Below are 22632 nucleotides of genomic sequence, written 5' to 3' on the forward strand. Positions count from 1 at the left end.
ATTGTTAGCTTTAGCATGTTAAATTCACTAATTTAGTTGAGTCTTACAAACTCGTTGGTCTAAGTCTGAATCGCTATTAAATGTAAAAGTTAAAGTACTCCTTTTTTAAAAATGTCTGTACACTAGACTGAATATTCGCCTTGGGGATAACACTAATAAACCAGTTATAGAATGGTTTATGAAAACAAGAGACAAATAGTACCGATTCAAGTTTTCCTGTTTATCTCCCACTGCAGTCTGGATCTGCAATACTCTTAGGGTATGGCTACACTAGCACTTCAAAGCGCTGCTGCAAGTTTCGAGTATGGTCGCAGTGCCAGCGCTGGGAGAGAGCTCTCCCGGCACTGCACGTACTCCACATCCTCTACGAGTGTAGCTTGCAGCACTGGAAGCCGTGCTCCCAGCGCTGTTTACACTGAGGCTTTACAGTGCTGTATCTTGCAGTGCTTAGGGGGGTGTTTTTTTCACGCCCCTGAGCGCGAAAGTTGCAGCGCTGTAAAGCTCCAGTGTAGCCACGGCCTTAGTATTCTTCTAATCCCAGAGCTATAGTGATCATAGATGTCTAATAATGCCTACTTACGTTGTGGTTTTGTTATACAGACAAAAAACTGCCAAGTGAATAATAGAGACATTATGTTATCTAAAACAGGGTTGAGCCCAGGTTTTCAGAAATGAGTAGTAGTGCACTAAATCATTGCCCCACCCAGACACCTGGGAATTTCTGATACCGAAATCATGTTGCTTAAGATAGAAGAGCCTTAGCTAGTAATGTAGATAATTCACTAATGTCTAATTGCCGTGTTAACATTACTGAAGTAAAAGTAAATAAGGAGAAACTTGTACTTTTTGAGTACAAAGTCAGGGTTTTTTTTGTGTTGTTGTTTCAGAAATCCTGTCTGTAGCAATGATATTTTCTCTCCTCTGTGCCATTTAAAAAAATTGTTTAACGGCTAGAATTAAGGAATAGAGAGGTATTTTTATATTGGCATTTCTCAAATTGTGTTCTGTGAACTGCTGATAGATCACACAATGCTACTTCTACTTGCTGTAGCCTATTTTACTATATGTATTGCTATAGAAGCCAATCAGTTTTGGGGTTTCATTGCCTCGGCAAACCGTATGAACAAAAAATTAAATATTCCTTGCTCCAAGGGGAGCTTGCAGTCAAAGGCCTAGACCCCACAGTCGACTTAAGGTGAGCAGACCACCATAACTACAGAAAACCAAGAGATTGGGGGTAAGGAAAGAGGAGCATAACTTCTGGGGGAAAATCGGTGAGGGTTACCTAGGTTCAAAGATTTAACCACTGTCCCAGTGAATTTCTGTAATAGGCCCATTTTGGGGTTTTAAGACCAAAAAATTAACCATTTTCCCTTATTTCATGTTTTCAATTATAATATGAAACTAAAGAGAGGGCTGACTGTCCTGTATTTTCTCCCAGTGTAGTTAATCTGAAGATGCATGATAAACCCATTTGGTTTATACAGGGTAGGTGACAGGAGCTTGTGTTCACAAGTAGTACGCTGAGAGTGATATACTGAGCAGAATCGACTTCTGTTCTGGACACTGTTGTACTTTAGATTGTGACTGTACCAGATTGGCATCCTTCCAGTTTTGTAGCCTTGAGTGGGAGCATGCGTACATGATGATCACCTTTACAAGGAAAGGAAATTTCTTGCAGTCCTTTAAAGGTGGCATCTGCTCTTGATCCACAGTTAGCCAGTCGCCCTTTTTGTAAAAGCTTTGAGTTGTTTGTTGGTTAGGTATTTTTTAAAGATATGTGTTGGCTTGTATGATGGGCTGTGATGACTCCTTAACGCAGGGGCAGTAACTCACAAGAGGGAGTCTTAATTACTAAAGCTTTCCAGTTTCCCCTGCACAAAAAATTAATTTAGTGGGTATAGATAAAAGGGGAATGTAAACTCTTCAGGATAGTGCATATCTGATTTTTGTGTTGTGTAAAGCACCACATAGATTTATGGTCCTTTATAAATGCTTCTTATGTTGTTACTTATTTTCAAGGCCTTGTTGGTAACCCAAGCTACTTAGTAATGAGAGAAAGAGTGCCCTTTTTGGCAATATGTCAGGTATATTTCTTTTCCGAAACTGGCATTGGAAACATTCATGATCTACTGTTGCAGGAGGCTTATATTCATAGACAGCCCACTTCTTCCTTCATTAAGAAGCGGAGTCATAATGAGGAGAGAAACAGCATGTGCCTACATGCATATAAAATCTGCTTTATTCCAAAGGATGAAGTAGAGCTGCATCAAGATGAAGAGAACCTGCCCTACGAAGAAGAGATTTATAAAGATTCCAGTACCTTTCTGAAGGTAAGCTACCTTTGCACCTTGCAATCGTTGCTCTCCCATCATGTGGTTGCATTAAGCTGTCTCAACAACTGAAGAGGTTTGAAATGTTTTATGGGATGAACTTATGCCTCTGATTACGAGGTTAATGAAGGGTCTTTGTGGATAACATGAAATTAACCCTTGGTCTTTAAATTATTCATGAATCACGTGGCCAGTATCTGACTCAAGGGTGCATGTTATCAGCTTGTTCTATTTTTTGCCTGTTTCAGGCTTGCAGCAAGCCACAGTATCAGTGAACCTGTGCCAATGGCTAAAATTTATAGTAATACATAACGTGTATTGCGGAATTTTTACAGTGTAGAACAGGGGTTCTCAAACTGGGGGTAGTGAGGTTCTTACATGGGGAGTCATGAGCTGTCAACCTCCACCTCAAACCCCACTTTGCATCTAGCATTTATAATATTGTTAAATATATAGAAACATGTTTTTAATTTATAAGGGGGGGGGGTCAGACTCAGAGGCTTGCTATGCGAAAGGGATCATCAGTACAAAAGTTTGAGAACCACTGGTGTAGAATTGATATGTTGAGGAAGGGGCAGAACAGTATTTTGTAAGCTAGAAACTTTTCGTTGTGTGGTATGTAAAATCAGTTGGAAATGTGCATGGCCTGAATCATCTCTCTCTCTTTTTGTTCCTTTTTTTCTATAGGGAACCCAGAGCTTAAATCCTCACAATGATTATTGTCAGCACTTTGTGGATACAGGACATAGGCCGCAGAACTTTATCAGAGATGTGGGTATGTCAGAATAGCCCAAATAATCAACTAAGAAAGTTTCTTGCTGTTTGCTGTAATATAGCTTCACCTCTTTCCCCCAGCAAATGTAATTGCTTGTATTTGGGCATGCTCTCTTTTTTGATATTGAAAATAAGAAAGGGAATGGAAGAGAGTTTCTCTTTTCTTCCATTTGTAAAATTACCTGGGACTTTGCTTCTGTCACATCAGTTATATAGAGGTAGGAAAATGCTATTGCCCATTTTATTTTAAACCATTTAGTTTTAAAAGCTTTTTAACTGGTGAATTTCGTGTTCTAGTGTGGTGTAGTGCAGTGGCTTTCAACCAGGGGTCCGTGAGTCATTTCAGGGGGGCCATGGGGCTCCATGGCTGAAACCTGGAGCTCCACATCCTGGAGCCTATGCGGGGCTGAAGCCAGGAGCCACGGGACTGAATTCTAAAGCTTGGTGTCCCCTCTCCAATGGGACTGAGTCCCCCTCTTAAGTTATAATTTTTGGTTGCCCCCCAACCCAGACAGGCTGGGTGGCCTGCTGAGGAGAGTCAGGGGGAGGGTGGTGTTCCTTCACTGGACTCCACCATGCGGAGCTCGCCTGAACCCCGCTGGCCCTTGCTCCCCCGCATCCCAATGGAAGTCAAACTGTGCTTATGACTGAGGGCCTCTCTGCCCCCTCAACTGGGCCCTGGAGTTTTATAGCACGCTGGGGGGATGCGGTGGGAGCTTTTAAAAAAAAGATTGAGAATCCCTGGTGTAGTGGACTGATCAACTGTCCCTAGGTCCCACAGACAGTTTCTTAATCTTGGTTTAGTGATTGGTTTCACTGTGCTGCCCCAGAGAACTCCTTTAACATCTGTGCATTCCATATAAAATGGGAATAATACTTTGAAAAGTAAGCAAATTCTGAGAATTCATTAGTAGGCCAAATTCGTTACTAGTTGAGAAGAGCATAACTGTTTGAGTCGGTGTAGTTTCACATGTTCAGGCCAATGCTGAATTTACTCTGTTTGAAAAGTGCTATGTAAGTGCTAACTGGCTCTGTGTTTTGAGTTTGTAAAATTAAAATAACATCCGTTGGTCCTGTTCTCCAACATGGATGTCTCATGGCAACTTAGTTTAAAAAAAAAAAATCTCTGAAATATTTTATCTCACCTTGAACCAATTATAAGACTGTAAGATTTTCAGTGAAAGGATCGTGTGTTTTTACAGCTCTTAGCACATCTTAATCATGGCATCTGGGTGCCACCTCAGTATAAATAGACTATCACAGTCTTCTGAACACTTCAAAAAATCTTTTGGGATAAGGTATTGAAATAAGAGGTTTTAGATAACTAACTGCTTTCCATGATAAACAGTATATTCATCTTGACAGCTCTGATTAGCACTCTTAAGAAAATCTGCATATTCTGAGTCAGGTATATCTATATTCAGAGTGCATGAAATGTTCATATGCTTGAAAGACTTATTTCACTATTTTTACCAATTAGAAAGAATAATGAATAATCTGTATGTCTGAAGATAACTGAATGATAGCTTGCCTTTTTGATATTTGCTCTGACTTATTGTGTAGCCATAAAAGGAATATAGAATAAATGGAATTGACACTGTGATTCTGGTGAGGTGTCATATGCCAGTGACTCTCAACCTTTCTAGACTATTGTATCCCTTTCAGGGGTCTGATTTGTCTTGTGTGCCTCCCAAGTGTCATCTCACTTCAAAACTACTGGCTTACAAAATCAGACATAAAAATCCCAAAGTGTCACAGCACACTGTTACTGAAAGACTGCTTGCTTTCTCATTTTTACCATATAATTATAAAATAAATTGTTTGGAATATAGTTGTACTTATATTTCAGTGTATAGCATGTCAAGCAGTATAAACAGGTCATTGTCTGTATGAAATTTGAGTTTGGACTGACTTGGCTAGTGCTTTTTATGTAGCCTGTTGTAAAACTAGGCAAATACACCTCTACTCCGATAGAATGTTGTCCTCAGGAGCCAAAAAATCTTACTGAAACCGCGCTGGATTGAACTTGCTTTGATCTGCCAGAGCGCGCAACCCTGACCCCCCCGGAGCGCTGCTTTACTGCATTATGTCTGAATTTGTGTTATATCGGGTCGCATTATATTGGGGTAGAGGTGTATCTGGATAAGGTGATGTACCCCCTGGAAGATCTGTGTAACCCTGGTTGAGAACCGCTGTCATATGCAGTCGGGTTCTTCCGTAGCAAAGAAATCTATTTGAGGATCAGGTGAAAGGAGTCTATGGACAACTGTTTCTCCAGACCTTCACACTTTGCAAACATAAGACTGGAGAGATCAGAGGTAGCCTTCTTTTTTCTCTCTTGTTATAGGCACCAAACTGCCACTTTGGGGCTTTTAAAACTTTTAATATCAATATTTAATTTAATAAATTTATAACTTTTAATTAAAAAAAAATTGGTAACTACTTAGGGTCCTGGCCACGGTCCCAGTTTGTCTCCATGTGGCAGCTCTTCAGGCATCAGAACAATATTTGCTCTGTTTATATCCGTATACTCTGGGAAATCTCACTGATACTTGGGCCCGCATCACAGTCGGAATATCTGACTGCCTCACAATCTTTAGTACAGGGTAGATTGATTTCAAATCCAGGTGATTTAAAACACCAAAATGAAAAGTCTTGCTTTACTTCATTGATTTTATTCAACTTTTCCACATGCACTTTGGTTATTTTCTAAAGAAAATCATTCTCATCGGTTGCTATAACTATTAAAACATGTTGATTTACAGCTAAATGGAGCCTTTACTCAAGATTTGATCAATCTTTTTGCTACCTAGGAGGGTACACTATGACCATGAACACTTATTTAAGCAGTTATACAGCTTAATATTTTCAGATTTGTATTAATGGTACATTTTTAGTGTGTTAGAAAATCATGAATGATATATTGGTCACTGGTAATTAACTTTTTGCTCCATGATTTGTGTCAGGCTGCCTTAGAATGGTAACTGGAATTTAATTAAAGACACAGCAGCATATAAAATTTATTTTATATTAACAAAACAACCTTCAATATTTTGGATATATACACTTCTTATTAAAACATGTTTCACATTTATAACTAAACGATTTAATAAAGGAACAGAGGGATTAACTGTCGTCAGTGAATTAAACTGATTATTTAGATCAGCTTGGGAAATTTTTCAAATATGCCTAAGTGCAAGTTCCACCTTGCTTAAGTCTCTTGAAAATGAGACAATAGCCTCCTAAATTACTTAGACTGTCCTTCAAACTTTTAAAACTAGTCGATCTCCAGCACTCCCTCTTTGTTTTTATTTGTAGACTGGAAGAGAGAGACAAGTTTTCCTACTTTTTAATTCCCAGTTGATTTCTCAACTTTGAATGAAGAAAGTATTATTTCTGTGCCTGCAGAAAAGGTCACTGCAGCCAAAAGCTGGTTTAGCACTTACTTCAACAAACTCTGTTTCTGGATGCTTAGCTAGGGACATCCACCAGTTCAGTAGTGAGACTTTCTTTAAAACACAGTCAGCAAACATGTACTGCTTGAACGGTTCACCTCTAGCCCTGAAATGTATTATGGTTGGCATGGTTAATGGTGATGCCCATGTGTTAGCAGCTCCATCTTCAGCAGCGAGGCATCGACTCTCATACTTTGGGTTGAGAATATTGGCAAGAAAATGAGGCGGGGTGAGTGCTTGATCCACCACCACCCCCTTTTTTTTTCTTTCAGGTTATTTTTGGGTGTCTCTCTTCAATGACTCTGGAAGTTCTTTCTAAATTTCAACAGCATCAGCAATACAGAAGCAATGTTTCCGCAGTTTGTCCAAGCTTTCAGTATTTTCCTCATATCTTCCACATTTCTCTTTAGTCTGTTGTTGACTATTTTGACTGTGATAGTTCCATCTGTTCTGTCACAACTTTCTTCATAAATTATCATTAGAATAGGCCCGTTCTTAATAAATAGCTCAAACTAGTCAACAACTGGTTATCATAGTACATCTTGGGGAACAGTTAGTTCGGATCCTCCTGCTCTCATATGTGAAGCTGAAGCAAAGTGGTTGTTAGGGAAGAATTTGCAATTTCAGCGACACTTTCCTTTATTCCTAGAGTTGTGCTTAAGTCTTTGGCTAAAAGATGCATCAAATGAGCACTAAGCCCATATGGTATAAGTTTCTGGTTCCCTTCATTATCATCTTGATTTCTTCTTGACTTGCTACATTTGCAGCATTGTCTGTGATAAAGCTGTGTACGTGACACTTGCATTTTTGTTCATAGTGTGTTGTAGCCTTTACTGCTACTACTTTTATGTGTTCTATTGTATGGGTATTTTCTGATGTATTAGTTGTTTTTGTAAGATAGACAAACCCATCTTCCGTTTCTCTCTCTCACACACTCACTCACTCACTCACCCATCCCGGATCATATTGCACCCATCAAGACTCAGATTAATGAATTTCCTGTCAATGTTTTTCTCAGCGCTGTTCAGTTTCCTTCTCATACACTGTATGCAGAAACCTTACAGCAACATCTACTTCATGGAGTAGCCTGTAGCCAGATTGTAATGATTGAACTATGTCAATTAAATGTTTGTTCTGAACAAGTTGAAAGGGAAAATGCGATGCATAAATTAATCAAGCACTCTTTTCATCTATGGAGACTTGCCGGAATCTGCCAGTCCTGATTATGAACTCATCCATGATTTTGCTGGATGATGAGGAACCTATTTTGATATAGGTATTGTACTGCCTGATGTATGTTCAGTTGCAGCATTGCTGGTGGTACCAGCCGGATGGCTCTGCAGTTAATGGCACTGGAGATGATGGACATTCATAAGCCCTATGTCTAAGCTGGACCCTGAAACAAAATGGTTAAAGTCTCTCACTCAGAGTTTTACTCAGTACATTGCTTTAAAAGAAATTGTAAATGGAAGAGCCTTCCTACTGCATCTGTTTGTATTAGAATTTAAATGATCCGATTTGTTTAAACAGAGTTTTATAGGGAAAATAATAAATTATAAGGATTATCTAAATCTACTTAAACCCTTATCTTTAGGAATGTACCAAACAGCTCTAAAAATTTTTTTTTTAATTTTAAAATTCATAAGTGTCTTATACAATTTTAATTTTAAATAGGAAATCTTCACCTAGGATGTTTGATTATACTGACCAATAAAAAAAATTGTTTGAGAAGTCCAGCAGTAACAATACTAATTTAATTGATAAATACTTCCACAATAAACTAGCATGCCAGTTATATGTTGAATGCAAACATTTTGAAATTCATAAATAAGAATTCTACTGTAAACATAAATTCATGACAGTCTAAATTATTTACTCGTATGGTGAGACATGGTAGGCTCTCCATAAGAATGGTGCAAAAATAAGTTTACTAACCAGTTGATCCAGATTGTTCAGACATGTCCACATCATCATCTTCAAAGGCATTGCCTTCTGAGGATGATTTTTCATAACATTTCATTCTGACAATCAGGCTTTGCATCTCTTTGTTGCACTGTTTGCATTTGGCATGTGTTCCTTTTTTTACCTGGAGGTACAGGGAATTTCTTGAAAATATTCCCAAATATGACCGGCAGCCATGGCAGTTCTTTTTCCTCCAGTTTCCAGGTGCTGAAATCAACATGAGACTGCACTCTCTAAAGGAGTATTGTCCCTTTTTTCCCCCATAGTGTTCTACTTTGACCCCTGTGTTGCTCTTTTCTGGTTGCGCACTCTGCCCCTTTTCTCATGGTACTTAACTACCCCTCACCCCCCAAAAAATAAATAAATAAAAGAACTAACAACAACCCAAAACTTCTGCTCCTGTAACCATCATGCCTTTTGCATTGCAGTATTTTATTTGTTTAGCAACAGCGAAGGAGTTAGTTGAGAAATTAATGGATTTCTGTTTATTTGTATCTTTGTCTGTGTACGCACGCAAGGAGACAGAACAAGGCTATTTACTGGAACTTCCCTGAATCATCCAGAAGCGTGGTCTGATAGTTAATGGGCAGATCAATGTTTTTTCATGAGCAGGAGAGTAAGTTTTCATGATGGGTGAAGTCATAAATATTCATAATTTAAGAACTGAACTAGTCAGAGCTTGGGTTAGGAGAAGCTATAAAATAGGACAATGAGACAGCACAGGTGGGCTCAGTGGATGATCCTGGTGAGATGCATAATAGTGTCTCCAGGAGTCAGTGGCTGGGTCTGAATTCCTGTGCTGACTTTGCCAGTCTCTTGCACTCAGTAGCATAGCCCCTGGCTCCCCCCACAGAATAAAGCCGTTAATACAATACGTGACCTATTGGAAGGAAGTTAGTTATAGTTATAAAGCTTGACAAAGGTTATATGTTTTCCCTGTGGTTCTTTATATATAAAAGCAGCCTTTGACTCAAAGCTTTTGATAGAGGCTCATGGATTCATCATATTTGTTTTTTATTTTAATGTTTTAAGAGACTAATTTGATCAAGTATCAGAGGGGTAGCTGAGCTAGTCTGGATCTGTAAAAAGCAACAGAGTCCTGTGGCACCTTAAAGACTAACAGATGTATTGGAGCATGAGCTTTCATGGGTGAATACCCACTTTGTCAGACGCATGATAATTTGATCATTTATATTCAATTCAGATTTCACTTTAAACAGATTTAAGGACTATATTTTGAACCTGGTTCTCTCAGTTCCTTGGCTACTTCCCTAACCATTGGATAATCCTTCTAATCAACTCTAGGCAGGTATTCATAGTGCTAGCTGGGAATTGAGTGCCCCGAGGATATGCACACAACAGCATATCAGGCAATATACTCTGGGGTGTCCTGCTGCCTGCAGAGCTGGGAGGAAGGTGGACTGACAAACTGATTACGTGGACATGATTGTGGTGTCCTGTTGTTTCTGAAACAAATATGTTAAACCAGTTACAAGAAGACACTTGCGTTCCATACAAGGCAGCTGATAGGTGTGATGCACTGTTAGCTGATCATAGTTACTAACTGAATATTAAACATGTATGTAGACCCAAACTGTATTTTAGATGCATCCCTGACAGTAACTTTTTGATATATCTCTGTTGAAAATTACAGGGTGCCTCAGCAGCATTGTTTCCATTGATTCCTTCTATTGCAAGATCAGCTTTATCTCCTGATGTGATAGAACCTGCTTTTTTATTTTTATTTTAGCCTCCATCACTTTAAAATTTTTAAATAGTCTCTTATTGATCCTTGAAAATCATCTTTTGGAAATACCCCTTTGCCCTCCGCTGGTTTGAGTTCCTACTGTCTGAGTTTTTGGCTTTTCCACCTCCCACACGCATTGTTCTGGGAGGCAACAAAATAGCAGCTGTAACTAAAAACATAACTGTTTTAATGCAATGTATAAATAAAGTATGTGTGTGAGAAAAAAAGATACTGTTTGCATTTCATTGGCTACAGATAGCTGTAATGTCAGCTGTGGTGGAACTTAAGAACCTCTGACACCAGTTTTTCCATGAAATTAGAGGCAGGGGCCAGAGCCACTATTCTTAATTAAAATAATCAGGAAGAATTTTGATAAAAAATAAAGTAATAAAATAAATCTTTATGGTTTCCAAATCTCATAAGCTGACAAAGTGGACAAATTAAAAAAAAAAAAAAAAAGCTTTGTAGGTCACTCAAAGTTGAGCTAATATTCCTTTGGGGGAGGGAAATATGTCAGGATCTTTTTTTCTCATATTTAGGGTACTACTAGGATTTACAAAAATATTTCCATTTAACTTTTTTTCGTTGGAGGGGGATCATAGGGAGCAGTGCTCACAGCCAGTGTTTAAATGCTAAGAGCATAACAGGATATCTGTCTTACACATACCAGAGTCGAAGTTATGCCTTTCTGATGCAGGTTTTTAAAATTAAGTCTAAGTAATTAAGAAATGAAACCTTCTATGAAACTTTTGTGTATGCACTTCTGGTAGTGTTACAATTAAATCTGGCTTAAGTGACTGCCTAAGGGACCAGCCACAGTCTTTTTGCTATTAAAAGTGGTCTTTAAAGGTCAAACAGTTGTTCTGGAGACAGTAATATATATTTGTTACCACAAAATGTTTACCACCCTGCTTTAGTATACTTAATAAACTTAAACTAAAATTACAGAAAAAAACGTAAAACAACTCTCCACTCTGTCTTTTGCCCAAATTAATTTGAGCAAAAGTGAATCATGGGCTTCTAGAAAAATTTGGAGACTTTTGGACAAGATTTATTCATAATATTTTCTAATATTTCTACACTTTATTATTGTAGTGAAGTTCAGTGCATGGGAATATTCAGTAACTTTTGGGATAGGTGACTGAGGATATCAGGCTTTTATGAAGTACTGGGGTAACCTGAATGGGTTGTTGATTGTGTGGAAGAGGGTGGTGGTCGTGGTTTTTTTTTTTTGTTTTTTGTTTTTTGTTTTTTGTTTTTTCAAATAAGGTGAGTTACTAAAATATCTGACTCTACTTCAGAATACTTGTTGGATTTTTCTTCTGGCTGTCTGTACAGGTTTCATTCTCACAAAACAGATTGAAAATTAACAAATTTTCTTATTTTCCTCAGGCTTAGCAGACAGGTTTGAAGAATATCCCAAACTTAGAGAGCTCATCAGACTAAAGGACGAACTAATATCTAAATCTAACACTCCCCCCATGTAAGTGTTTTTGTTAGAAACTGGTTTCTGCTCTTCAGACTCTCTTAATGTTAGCTGTCTGCTCCACAAATCTTTTTATCTTTCAGCACCTGTTTAAGATTTACACTTTCTATTTCTGGTTTGTGAATCTAAATTAAATCTGAATCCTAAATAGAATGCAATCATTTTATTTTGGATAATTAAATTTAGTGTTTAATTGATGTCTGTATATAAATTAGATTTTCGTATAAGAGCATTATGATTCAGGAAGTCTGAAATTTTTTTCTTTTCTAGACTGTGCTTTCAGCCTCATTGGGATGTAAACATGCATCTGGCAGACAAAAAGGAGAAATATGTATGAAAATGCTTGACCTAGAACAATGTCATTTCAAACCACAAGAAAACCTTTTTAAAGAAAATTTGACATTTTATTTAATATTCTGTGGCCAAAATATTGTGAAAATGCTATTCTCACAATAAGTATCTTTTTCACATGTGCATAGTAGCTACCACATTGATATCCAGGGTATACAGCTCCACTTTACAATAAGAGAAACAATAAGAGGCTTGAGGTGGCTTGCCATGTTAGAACTTTTGTTTTCTCCCAGTTCCTGCAGAATTTCAGTTGTATTTTAAAATACGCTATTTTTCTACCCATGTGCTTGAACCTCATGAATGTGAACCAATACAGTATTGTACTGGCTTTAATCTGTATCCAGAAAGAGTAATTTTCGGTACTCCTTATTTATTCAATTAGCTTGATTGAAATCAGTTGGTTCCAAAACCGAGAAATATGAACTACCGTGTTTTATCTCAGTGGGTGTTAACCCTGAAACCTAATGAAGATGGTACACATGTTAACGTTAATTGTTGGCCAGTTATTTTATTCTTTATCATGGTGTTCTAAGATTATGGTAGCATTTTACTTGCCATCACTCTTTGTCTCACTAATGCAAAAATGGGTAAAATCCAACTGGCATTCCCTAAATAGGTCAACCAAAACTCGTAGATATGGCCAGGAGGGATATTATTCTATAAATCAAACCTAGCAAGACTCTCATGATATTGTAGATTTATTTTTTCACAGAGATAGAATAGCAATTAGCAACTGGTGAGGGGGATAGGCTAGATATGAGCAGGAAATGGGATAAGTATTAAATTGGAACAAGTATTAAATCTGCACGTTTGAGTCCCAGAAATAGCTTGCTAAAAGCAAAATTTCTAATAGTGTTTTAAAACTGCATTCCCAATATGTAGAATGTAATTGGCCTCCATATATATAGAATTCATTCATATATTTCTACCCCCCCGCACCCCCCCAAAAAAATCAGTCATAGCTGAGCAGCAACTGGTTTTTCTTTCCTAAATGGAAATATTTTTTCAAAAACATTCCATGTAAATGATTTGTACCTTAATGCTGTACCAGATCATGTGTGGACAGTTGTCCAGCCCTCTTTCCTGTTTGCTGTCCCTCAATCTCTCTTGCTGTGTCTTGAAAGGACTCCTCTTTGAAAGTGTCATTGGTTTAGTTGTATTGGATTTTCAATAGTGTAATGATGTAGACCACATTTGGGGACTTTCTACTCTCCTGTTCGTTATTCCACAACGTCCGTGTAGTCACTACAGCACTTGCTTATGTTCAAGGTAACTCTAATGTATTTTTACATGTGTTTAGTACATTGTAGCCCCTGGAAACCAAGAGAAGACACATCTCTTCACTGATCCCCAACAAGCGCTCTGTGGGAATTTGGGAACTGCAGTTCTACCTTCTCCAAGCAATTTGTCATAGTTTTATTATTTCTTTAAATAGGTATTTACAAGCAGACTTGGAGGCCTTTGACACTAGAGAACTAAAGTCCAAATTTGATGTGATTCTTCTGGAACCTCCATTGGAAGAATACTACAGAGAGACTGGCATCACAGCCAATGAAAAGTGCTGGACTTGGGATGATGTAAGCTTTTTTTCTTACTATGCAAGAAGTTTTTGTAAATGACTTATAAAATAGATTGAAGTGTAGATTTGGGTGTATAGCATTTTTACATAGGATTTGTTTGAGAAAAGTGAGGTGTTGTAAAAACTAAGGTAGGGGTGTATGTACATATATGTATGTATGTACACACTTAAATTGTTAAAGGTGTCTCTCAAAGTGTTTCTTGAAAACAAGGCTTATGCCCTTTTTTGTCCATCACGATGTATAAAGAAGGCCTGAAAGGATTTCTAAAACAATCCCCACACCCAAGTGTTCATTATGTATTGGAGTTAAGTAGGTATTAACAGAAAGCAACCAAAGCGTACCAAAATTTTGAAAAGTCTGATTAAAAATTCTTCCCCTTAATTCTTGAATTTCTCTTATGTCATTTTTACTAAATGTCAATCACCATAGACATTTCCAAGATAGACAAGAACAGAGTTTCTAATGTAAAAAACAAAGAAGGAAGCTCCTTGATAAAACTTTCCAGACTTTATATATCATAAAGAAGCAAAAAATTATGTAAATCCATTTTTTTTCCTTTTGCAGGTCGTTTACTGTAATATTTATTTTATTTAAATGTATGCACTCTACCTATGTTAGCACTCAGAAAATTAGACATAAAATACATGTTTAAAATGCCCTCCACTCAAAGTTCATGACAAAGAAATCACATCACCAACATACCGAAGAAGAAAATCACCTTGTTCTAAACTCAATTAGCTCTGAACTACATAATTTTCCCCTCAGTTATCTTATATGTTAACCTCCTGCAGAAAACAGATGGGGTCTTAAGGCTTAGTTCTGTTACCCCAGTGTCTTGTTACTTAATTTTACACACTCGTGGCCATCTCCGTTGTTTGTCATGACTTAACAGCATAGCTATGGCTTCTGTTCAGACATAGAGCCACAGACCAGTCTGCACGTGGAGATGTTCAGTGGGCACACGTGAAAGGCAAAAATAACAGATAAGCAAATGGGTGTGAAAGTCATTCCATGCCCATGGTGATAGACTTCCATATTAGGATTCAGCAAGAAAAAAGTTGAAGCAGTTGGGAAACATAACACATCAAATAATCTGGAGGAAAAAACATAGTGTACAAGGAGAGCAACTTGTTACAAGTTTCACTATTTTATCTTGCTGTAGTCAGTAGTTCCTGTTGCATTTATTATTTTTTGCCATTGCAGTAAATGAGACTTAGTTTGATGTATTAGCAAGTTACAGATAAATCCCTTCAACCTGCATGCATCTGATAGTCATTACGTCCGAAGTTGTTTCACTCTAAATGTTACTCTTGTTTTTGAGTCTCAATCTTGACACCTTTATTTTATTTTTTTTATTTAAACCTGGAAATGAAAGGAATGCCTCTTATATAAATGACTATGTATTGGCTAGGTCTTGTGACCAGTTTTAGAGAAGTGAAGCAGAGTATTTCTGGGTTTAAACTGGGGACCGTTGTTCTAAAATGCCATATAAGGCCCAGGTTAGTGTGAAGAGTATGCAGGACTGGGATGGCACTGACTGGGTACTGGTAAAATAATTTCAAATACATTTGCTGGAGAATGGATTTTAAGTTGCACCAGTGAAGAGAATGAGGGTCTAGATAAACACCAGAAATATGTATTCTTAAGGTTGCCGTGTCAATGTTAAGATTCTGTTTAAGATATATATGGTATGGTCACAGATTATATCTGGAACAACAAATGTATGCTTAATTCAGAAAGCCTTTAACATTGTTCCCTTCTGTTTTTGTAGATTATGAAACTGGAAATTGAAGAGATTGCAGCCTCACGGTCTTTTGTCTTTCTGTGGTGTGGCTCAGGGGAGGGTCTGGATCTTGGCAGAGTGGTAAGAACATATTTTAAACTAAACCTAGGCTGAGACAAAATAAACATTTACTGAAAAAGGCTATGATGGTCTCTTTTCTGTGCATAGACTCCTAAGTTTTTAATGCTGAAGGGCTTTTTGTTACTGTGAGCAATACAGAGGGGAAATTAATCCAGCATTAATCCTTTAGACACTAAAAGCAGCAAAGAATCCTATGGCACCTTACAGACTAACAGACGTTTTGGAGCATGAGCTTTCGTGGGTGAATACCCACTTTGTCAGATCTAATTCCTCCCTCGAAACCAGGTTTGTAACAGTTTTTAAAGAGAGCTATTATAACACTTGTAAACATTGTGTGCTGTGATGGGGCAAGGCCAGATGGTTACAGTAAAGTACTGAGAAACAGGTATGTTAGTCCCTGGCTAAACAAATCCCTAGTACCCTGATAACCAAATGGCAGTTGCTCCAGGTTAATCAAAGCACCTGGAGCCAATTAAGATCTTTCTAGAAGGCAGTAGAGATAGCTACTTTAATTAGAACACCTTCAGCCAATCAAGGCAGGCTAATCAGGGCACCTGGGTTTAAAAAGGAGCTCACTCCAGTCAGGCAGGGAGGAGCCAGAGGAGAAGGAGCGTGTGTGAGGAGCTGGGAGCAAGAAGGCAAGGAGCTGAGAGTGAGAGACTGTACTGCTGGAGGATTGAGGAGGACAAGCATTATCAGACACCAGGAGGAAGGTCCTGTGGTGAGGATAAAGAAGGTGTTTGGAGGAGGCCATGGGGAAGTAGCCCAGGGAGTTGTAGCTGTCATGCAGCTGTTACAGGAGGCACTATAGACAGCTGCGATCCACAGGGCCCTGGGCTGGAACCCGGAGTAGAGGGCGGGCCTGGGTTCCCCCCAAACCTCCCAACTCCTGATCAGACAAAGGAGAAGCTGACCCAGACTGTGGGTTCCACAAGAGGGGAAGATCACTGAGGTGAGCAAATCCACCAATAAGTGCAGGACCCACCAAGGTAGAGGAGGAACTTTGTCACAGTGCCTGTTCACATTTGTTTTTGTGCAGTCTCCCAGTGTTGAACTACCAATGCAGCCATACCAGTGGTAGCAACAATGGGAGCATTGCTGCAGATGGGACTAAAGCAGCTGCCCATATTTTCATCACTGTATTGTTTAGACCTGCTCTGAGCAAAATCATTGTCACAGAGGTAAAAAGGGCCAGTATCCAGCTACACTAGTACTCCAGAGGAGCTGCACGAAACAGAATGAGATGATGTGAGACTTCCAGAAACGGGTGATGTAGACACAGCCAGATAGTGTGAATGCAAACTATGCTTGGAAACTTGATTTCAGAACATGGTTAAAATAAAAGTGTGGAGATAAAGGTTTCATATATTGATGATTGACCCCTCCTTCAAACAAGCACAGAAGACAAACCTATTATATCTTACAAAGTAATTCTTAATTCTTAAATACATTGTTCCGGTATTTGATGTAATACAAGCATCTTTTATCTTTGTGACTGTTCTTGTTTGAAATATTTTAGTGTCTACGCAAGTGGGGTTACAGACGATGTGAAGATATTTGTTGGATTAAAACCAATAAAAACAATCCTGGAAAGACCAAGACTCTGGACCCTAAAGCAGTTTTTCAAAGAACAAAGGTACAGTTCTGGCTGAATTTTTCTCTCCCCTCCTCAATTGATCTAAACCAGGGGTTCTCAAACTAGGGGGTTGGGTCCCCTCAGGGGGTCATGAGGTTGTTACATGGGGGGGAGGTTGTGAGCTGTCAACCTCCACCCCAAACCCCGCTTGCCTCCAGCATTTATATTGGTGTTAATTATGTTTAAAAGTGTGTTTAATGTATTAGGGGGGTCACACTCGAGGCGTTCTGTGTGAAAGGGGTCACCAGTTTAAAAAAAAAAAGAAAAAAAAAAGTTTGAGACCCACTGATCTAAACAAACACCAGATGCTCCGTTGCAATTGGTGGCCTCTGTGGTTTCGGAAGAATAGGTGCTAGGATTTCAGTTTTCTTTTGCTTTCTTGCATAGATTGGTTTTCACAGAATGGGTAATTTTTCACTAATTCTAGATTCTTTCTTTACTCGATTTGATTAAATATACAGTCATCATCCACATCTAATGTTGCTTTTATAAAGTTCTTTTATGATCTTCTGAATGTTCTTATTTATTCAAATCTTATTGAAATACAGATAGACAGGAAAGAGGATTCATAGAGGTGCTTTCCCATTCTATCAGCCTGCAGGGAGATGATGAAAGCTGGATACAATTTGGTATTGTTTTCATTGTGGCTACCTGTTGGTAAAGTTGATTGTTTTTGACTGCTAGGTTGTCAGATTTTAAAAACCACTATTGAAATGTAAATGATACATGTTGCATGAGCAAATGCTGGCTTCACCAATGTTTCCCCTCGTTACTTGCTCAAATGACAGATGGCAATTGGGCTGGGATTTAGATTAGTCCTGTATAGAAACTGATTTATTTAATTCTGGAGCACACCAGTTGCTTAGAAACAAACTTCCTTCCAAATCAGAATGGCAACAGGTTTTTTGGGAAGAGCGGCTTTTGATTAAATTACTTAGTTTGACTATAGAACTTGAGTATTTATTTATTTAAAAATGTTTATTAACATTATAAATTGACATGGGCACTGTAATGGTACATTCCTAATCTAACTTTGACAGTAAAAATGCTGTTGAAAAACATACATAGGCATGCTCTTTTACTTTTTTTAAAGAACATTACCTTAAGGACTACAACTGTATAACAGCTATCTCCCAGTGTCCTAAAAGGAAGAGGCTTTTCACTGCGTATGCATGCATCATAAACTTTGGTTCAAATTAAATATATACTTGATGCATATTTGAATGAGTAGTGTAGTAAGAGTAGGTTGTAGGCTGGAAAGTTTAACAACATATTATGTAAGAGTTGTAGTGGTAATCATAAATAGGCCACAGTCTTTAGGGACTGTTTTAGGATATTTCATTTAACACAGTAATCGGAACAGATTTGTTTTAGTTCTTATAGGGAGCTGTGTCTCAATTCCTGGCTTATAACAGTTTAAAATTTCACTGACCTGATCACCAAATTGATATGCTTAGACCATTAAGCAGAATCTCAATGATTGTTACTATTTTAGCTGTGATCCAGCTTCTATTTCTTTGACTTAAATGGGATTTGGACCAGTCCTTTATATGCTTTTCTAATGTAAATATGCATTGGTGTGGGTGTGTATTATTTATTGTGTATGATTGTTAAAGGCCAGATGTTTTAAAACTTTTTCATGAATAAAACTAAGGGCTTTATGTACATTGGAGTTCGGACATAAGGTTCATGTAGTTTTGTCATGTAGTTAGATTGTTGATGCTGGTAACTGAGAATTTGCCTGTGTAATGTTGTGTATACAAGAATTTGGTATCAAGTTGGTGTCAGAATTGGTAGTGTAACAAGAAAATGTGGGAAATTAGAAATTTTTATTCTGATCTGTCAGATGGCCAAGTTCATATGCTATCAAATGTGAAGGGAATATTCACTGATAATATTTCTATACAGTTTTAAGTGTCAAAACTTACGAAGTTAGTCTCTCAATGGAGGTTGTATCACTTAAATATAATGTAAACCTGAGGCATTTATAAACCGTATTCCCTGTGTTAGAAAGATTGTTTTTTACTGATAGGCTGGTAACCACCAGGTTTATTAGTCTTGGCATGATGGGTGATTTGCCTAGGGATTTTCTGTGCTCCATCCTATTCTACTTGAATATTTTTCTGTGAAATGGTGAAACCTAAAATTTGCGTGCTGTCAGTCAGTAAGCTCAGTATGTTGGATAGATCACTTTTTTCTTTATTTTTTCGCGGTTGCTCTCTAACCCCCTAGCCATTCTGCCAAAAATCTGGAAATGATTATACACTGTCTGCAATTTTTGAGAACCATCTGGTGATGCTTAGTAAATCAGTGTTTTATGATCTGAGGAAAATTGCTCATTGGAATGTAGTACTCATAGAAACAGAACTCTGATATTTAATATTCACAGCCCTCATTTCCTCTCATATCCAATAAGGAGGTTCCCCATTTGTAGATCCTCTGTTGGTCACTTCCTATTACATTATAGAAGGAAAAGAAACATAGTGTTTGTTTCATTTAATTCAAGCATACTGTTCTTTGAGTCAAACTGCACTGATCGCTTTACACTGGTTTTATTGTTTGTTATACTGTGGTGGCTATCAGGAAGGAATTGGTGGATGGAGACCAGCTTTGTAAAAGGCATACTGTGAAAAGAAATTTGTAAAGGACTGGCTGTCACTCTCTTTATTTCAATTGATGGATTCTTTCATGGCCATAAAGGAGCAAAATTTTGGAAACTTCTTTTCACAAGTTACCTTAACATCATGATTTAATTTAATGTTTGTGTCAGTGCATAATAAAATGAATGAGAGAAAATATTGAGCTGTCTGACTGCGTACTGCTTGTAGCACCAGCTTGCACTCTAATGGATTCAGAAAATAATCTGTTAAGGACTCTTTTCGACCTTAGACCTCTTCATGATTCTGCCCCTTTAGTAGTAATCTGAAACAGTTTTAGAATCCATAATAAATTCTGTTTCAGACCCTGAATAATTTGATTTGCAGCACTGTATGACTTTCAGAAATGGACCACAATCAGAAACTCTTCAAATTAGGATCTCTTTTCTCATTGTTTTAGAAGGGTTTTTAGTACCTTTGCTGTTTGTTCCATTCTTTTGGATAAGACCTTAAAAACAGTTCATATTGGGTCAGTCCTATATAATTATCATAAAGATAGGAGTTTGGCATGTGGCTTTTGCTAGAACATTTTCTACACTTTATTGTGCTGTGCACTAGTCAGTTCTCAAAATCCAGAGATGATTGCATTGTACATATGTAGTTTGTTAATGGGCTTTAGAATCTTTCAGGATGACACACCTTCCGTAATTTTTTTGTTCTTTCTAGGAACACTGCCTTATGGGTATTAAAGGAACTGTCCGCCGCAGTACAGATGGTGACTTCATCCATGCTAATGTCGATATTGACTTAATTATCACAGAAGAGCCTGAGATTGGCAACATAGAAAAACCTGTAGAGATTTTTCACATCATTGAACACTTCTGCCTTGGAAGAAGACGCCTTCATCTTTTCGGAAGGGATAGTACAATCCGACCAGGTATATGTTCTATTTATTTTATGAAATAGGTTGAAGTTCACTTAATCTAATTGTCCCTTCCCTTCATAACGTCCATATAAGATGAAATGTCATGAGTTCGGAGAGAAAAACATTGACACAAAATAGAATTTAGTCTAATGTACATTTATATTGCCAAGGTCTGTAGTAGTCACAGACTTCATGTTAACCTTAAAGAGTCCGATAAAAGGGATTTCAGTAATCCTTATCTGACTGAAAGAAGCCACATGGCCAACAGTAAGTTTCTTGGTGGTGATTCCAACATGAGCTCCATGTTGGAATCACCAGCAGAGGGCATAGGATCTATTGGGCAGAAGACTTCCACCTTGCAAACAAGACTTCCACTCTGGTGATTGTGGAGTGGGGGTGGAGGAATAATTCCACCACTTGCCATGTTTGGGGAACTCTCCCAGCAGTGAAGAAGCATAGGAATTGTGCCCTAGTATTAGTCATGGGCTATTGTGCCTCCCTCCCCTCCCTCGCCATTACTGATCAGAATAGGAGAGGCACTTGCAAGCAGATTAGGGTGTGTATCTATAGATGGAACAGTATACACACAAACAAAGGGATGTACCTTCCCCTCCCTTGCTGGAGTGGCGTATGGAGGTTATTCTGTTTCTAGGGTTATAACTTCTGCTGCTCATGTGGCTACCAGTGAGGGGTACAGTGACAGACCAAGAATCCAGCTTAGCACTGCTTACTAGTAAGTTGTCTTTTTTATAAATGTACAGATTTGTCTACTTTTAAAAACGAACAAAATGCCATAACTCCAGGTTTACAAGCCATTTTTATACTAACTGTTTAGTATAATGTGTCTATGCTTAAACTGTTCAAGCTCTCAGTTGGAAAACCAAAACATTATACCGTTTTAAAGCCATTTGGATATGTCGTTCCTCTGTCTGACTTCATTTCAGAAAAAAATAGAGCAGACTCCATAGCAGCTTTGGAAAGTGAATGTCTTTATCATGTGCAGGGCAGAAAATAACACTGATGGTTATAAATTCTAATCTGTGTGAATATCCTAAAGAGCTTTTTAGACAGATGTGTCCCAGATCAGGTGATAGATTTCAAGTAAATTAAGAACAGATGTCCTCCCACATCACCAACCAAGCAATCACTAAAAAGCAGCCGAATCTGGAAAGTCTGTGGCAGCCATTGCTTTTAGAGGCAGAGAAATGCCTTTCTTTTATCATACATCAGACGTCCTTGTCAGCTCTAAATTTTCTTCCTCATTATTGCTGAGCTAATGTCAGATAAAATACTTTGACAGCTATGATGGCCTTTTACACCTTGTCAGAATCATGATCTATGTGTGGCTTCTTTCCTGAAGACTATTTTACCTTGAATAGCCATGTGAGCTTGAATGGCATTGCCAGCAATTTGACATGTCCCTTTACTGACTCCAAGACTAAAACGACAACATCCACTGTGTGCCTAGTCTAGAAATTACCAGTGCATGCATCAGACCTTCTGAGGTTACTTTCAGTCTAAAGTGTTGCACATTTTTTCTGTCATGGGCTCTTCCGTTCATCGCTTTCCTGTATGAAATGCAGTTTCACTGGGAAAAACATATTGACTTAGAATAGAGTTCATTCTCATGCACACTTGTTACCAAGCTTTGCAATACAAGTAGATGCTATTTTTACCTTATAGGGCCTAATACAAAGTGGATTTTGGCAATCTAACTTTATCTGGTTTTAAAAAATCGTTCTTAAGATAGTTAAAATCAGTTGACTCCAGCTGTTACTCTCACTGAATGTCATCCCCTGGTTAATGACTGCTAAGATTGTGTATCCCATTAGTCTGAGCTTTGAATATTAAACATGTTCAGGGTAGTAACACATTTATTAAAAAGAAAATGCATATTTGTGAGGGAACTTCCAAAGCTGCAA

General features: G+C 38.0%; 1 protein-coding gene across 2 annotated transcripts in view; it reads left to right on the top strand.

Moving 5' to 3' along the window:
• METTL14 (methyltransferase 14, N6-adenosine-methyltransferase non-catalytic subunit) overlaps nucleotides 1–22632 on the top strand; it is a 37250-nt gene that overhangs the window by 9638 nt on the left and 4980 nt on the right. The window contains exons 4-10 of one of the 2 annotated variants that reach the window (XM_075066252.1): nucleotides 2142–2333; nucleotides 3021–3108; nucleotides 11664–11754; nucleotides 13544–13685; nucleotides 15460–15552; nucleotides 17072–17188; nucleotides 20512–20722. In XM_075066252.1, the coding sequence (XP_074922353.1) occupies nucleotides 2142–2333; nucleotides 3021–3108; nucleotides 11664–11754; nucleotides 13544–13685; nucleotides 15460–15552; nucleotides 17072–17188; nucleotides 20512–20722 (934 nt within the window). The remainder of the gene's footprint in view (nucleotides 1–2141; nucleotides 2334–3020; nucleotides 3109–11663; nucleotides 11755–13543; nucleotides 13686–15459; nucleotides 15553–17071; nucleotides 17189–20511; nucleotides 20723–22632) is intronic. The other variant, XM_032762557.2, reaches the window with a different exon arrangement.

Source organism: Chelonoidis abingdonii, chromosome 5, assembly GCF_003597395.2.
Source record: "Chelonoidis abingdonii isolate Lonesome George chromosome 5, CheloAbing_2.0, whole genome shotgun sequence".
Classification (NCBI taxonomy): Eukaryota; Metazoa; Chordata; order Testudines; family Testudinidae; genus Chelonoidis; species Chelonoidis abingdonii.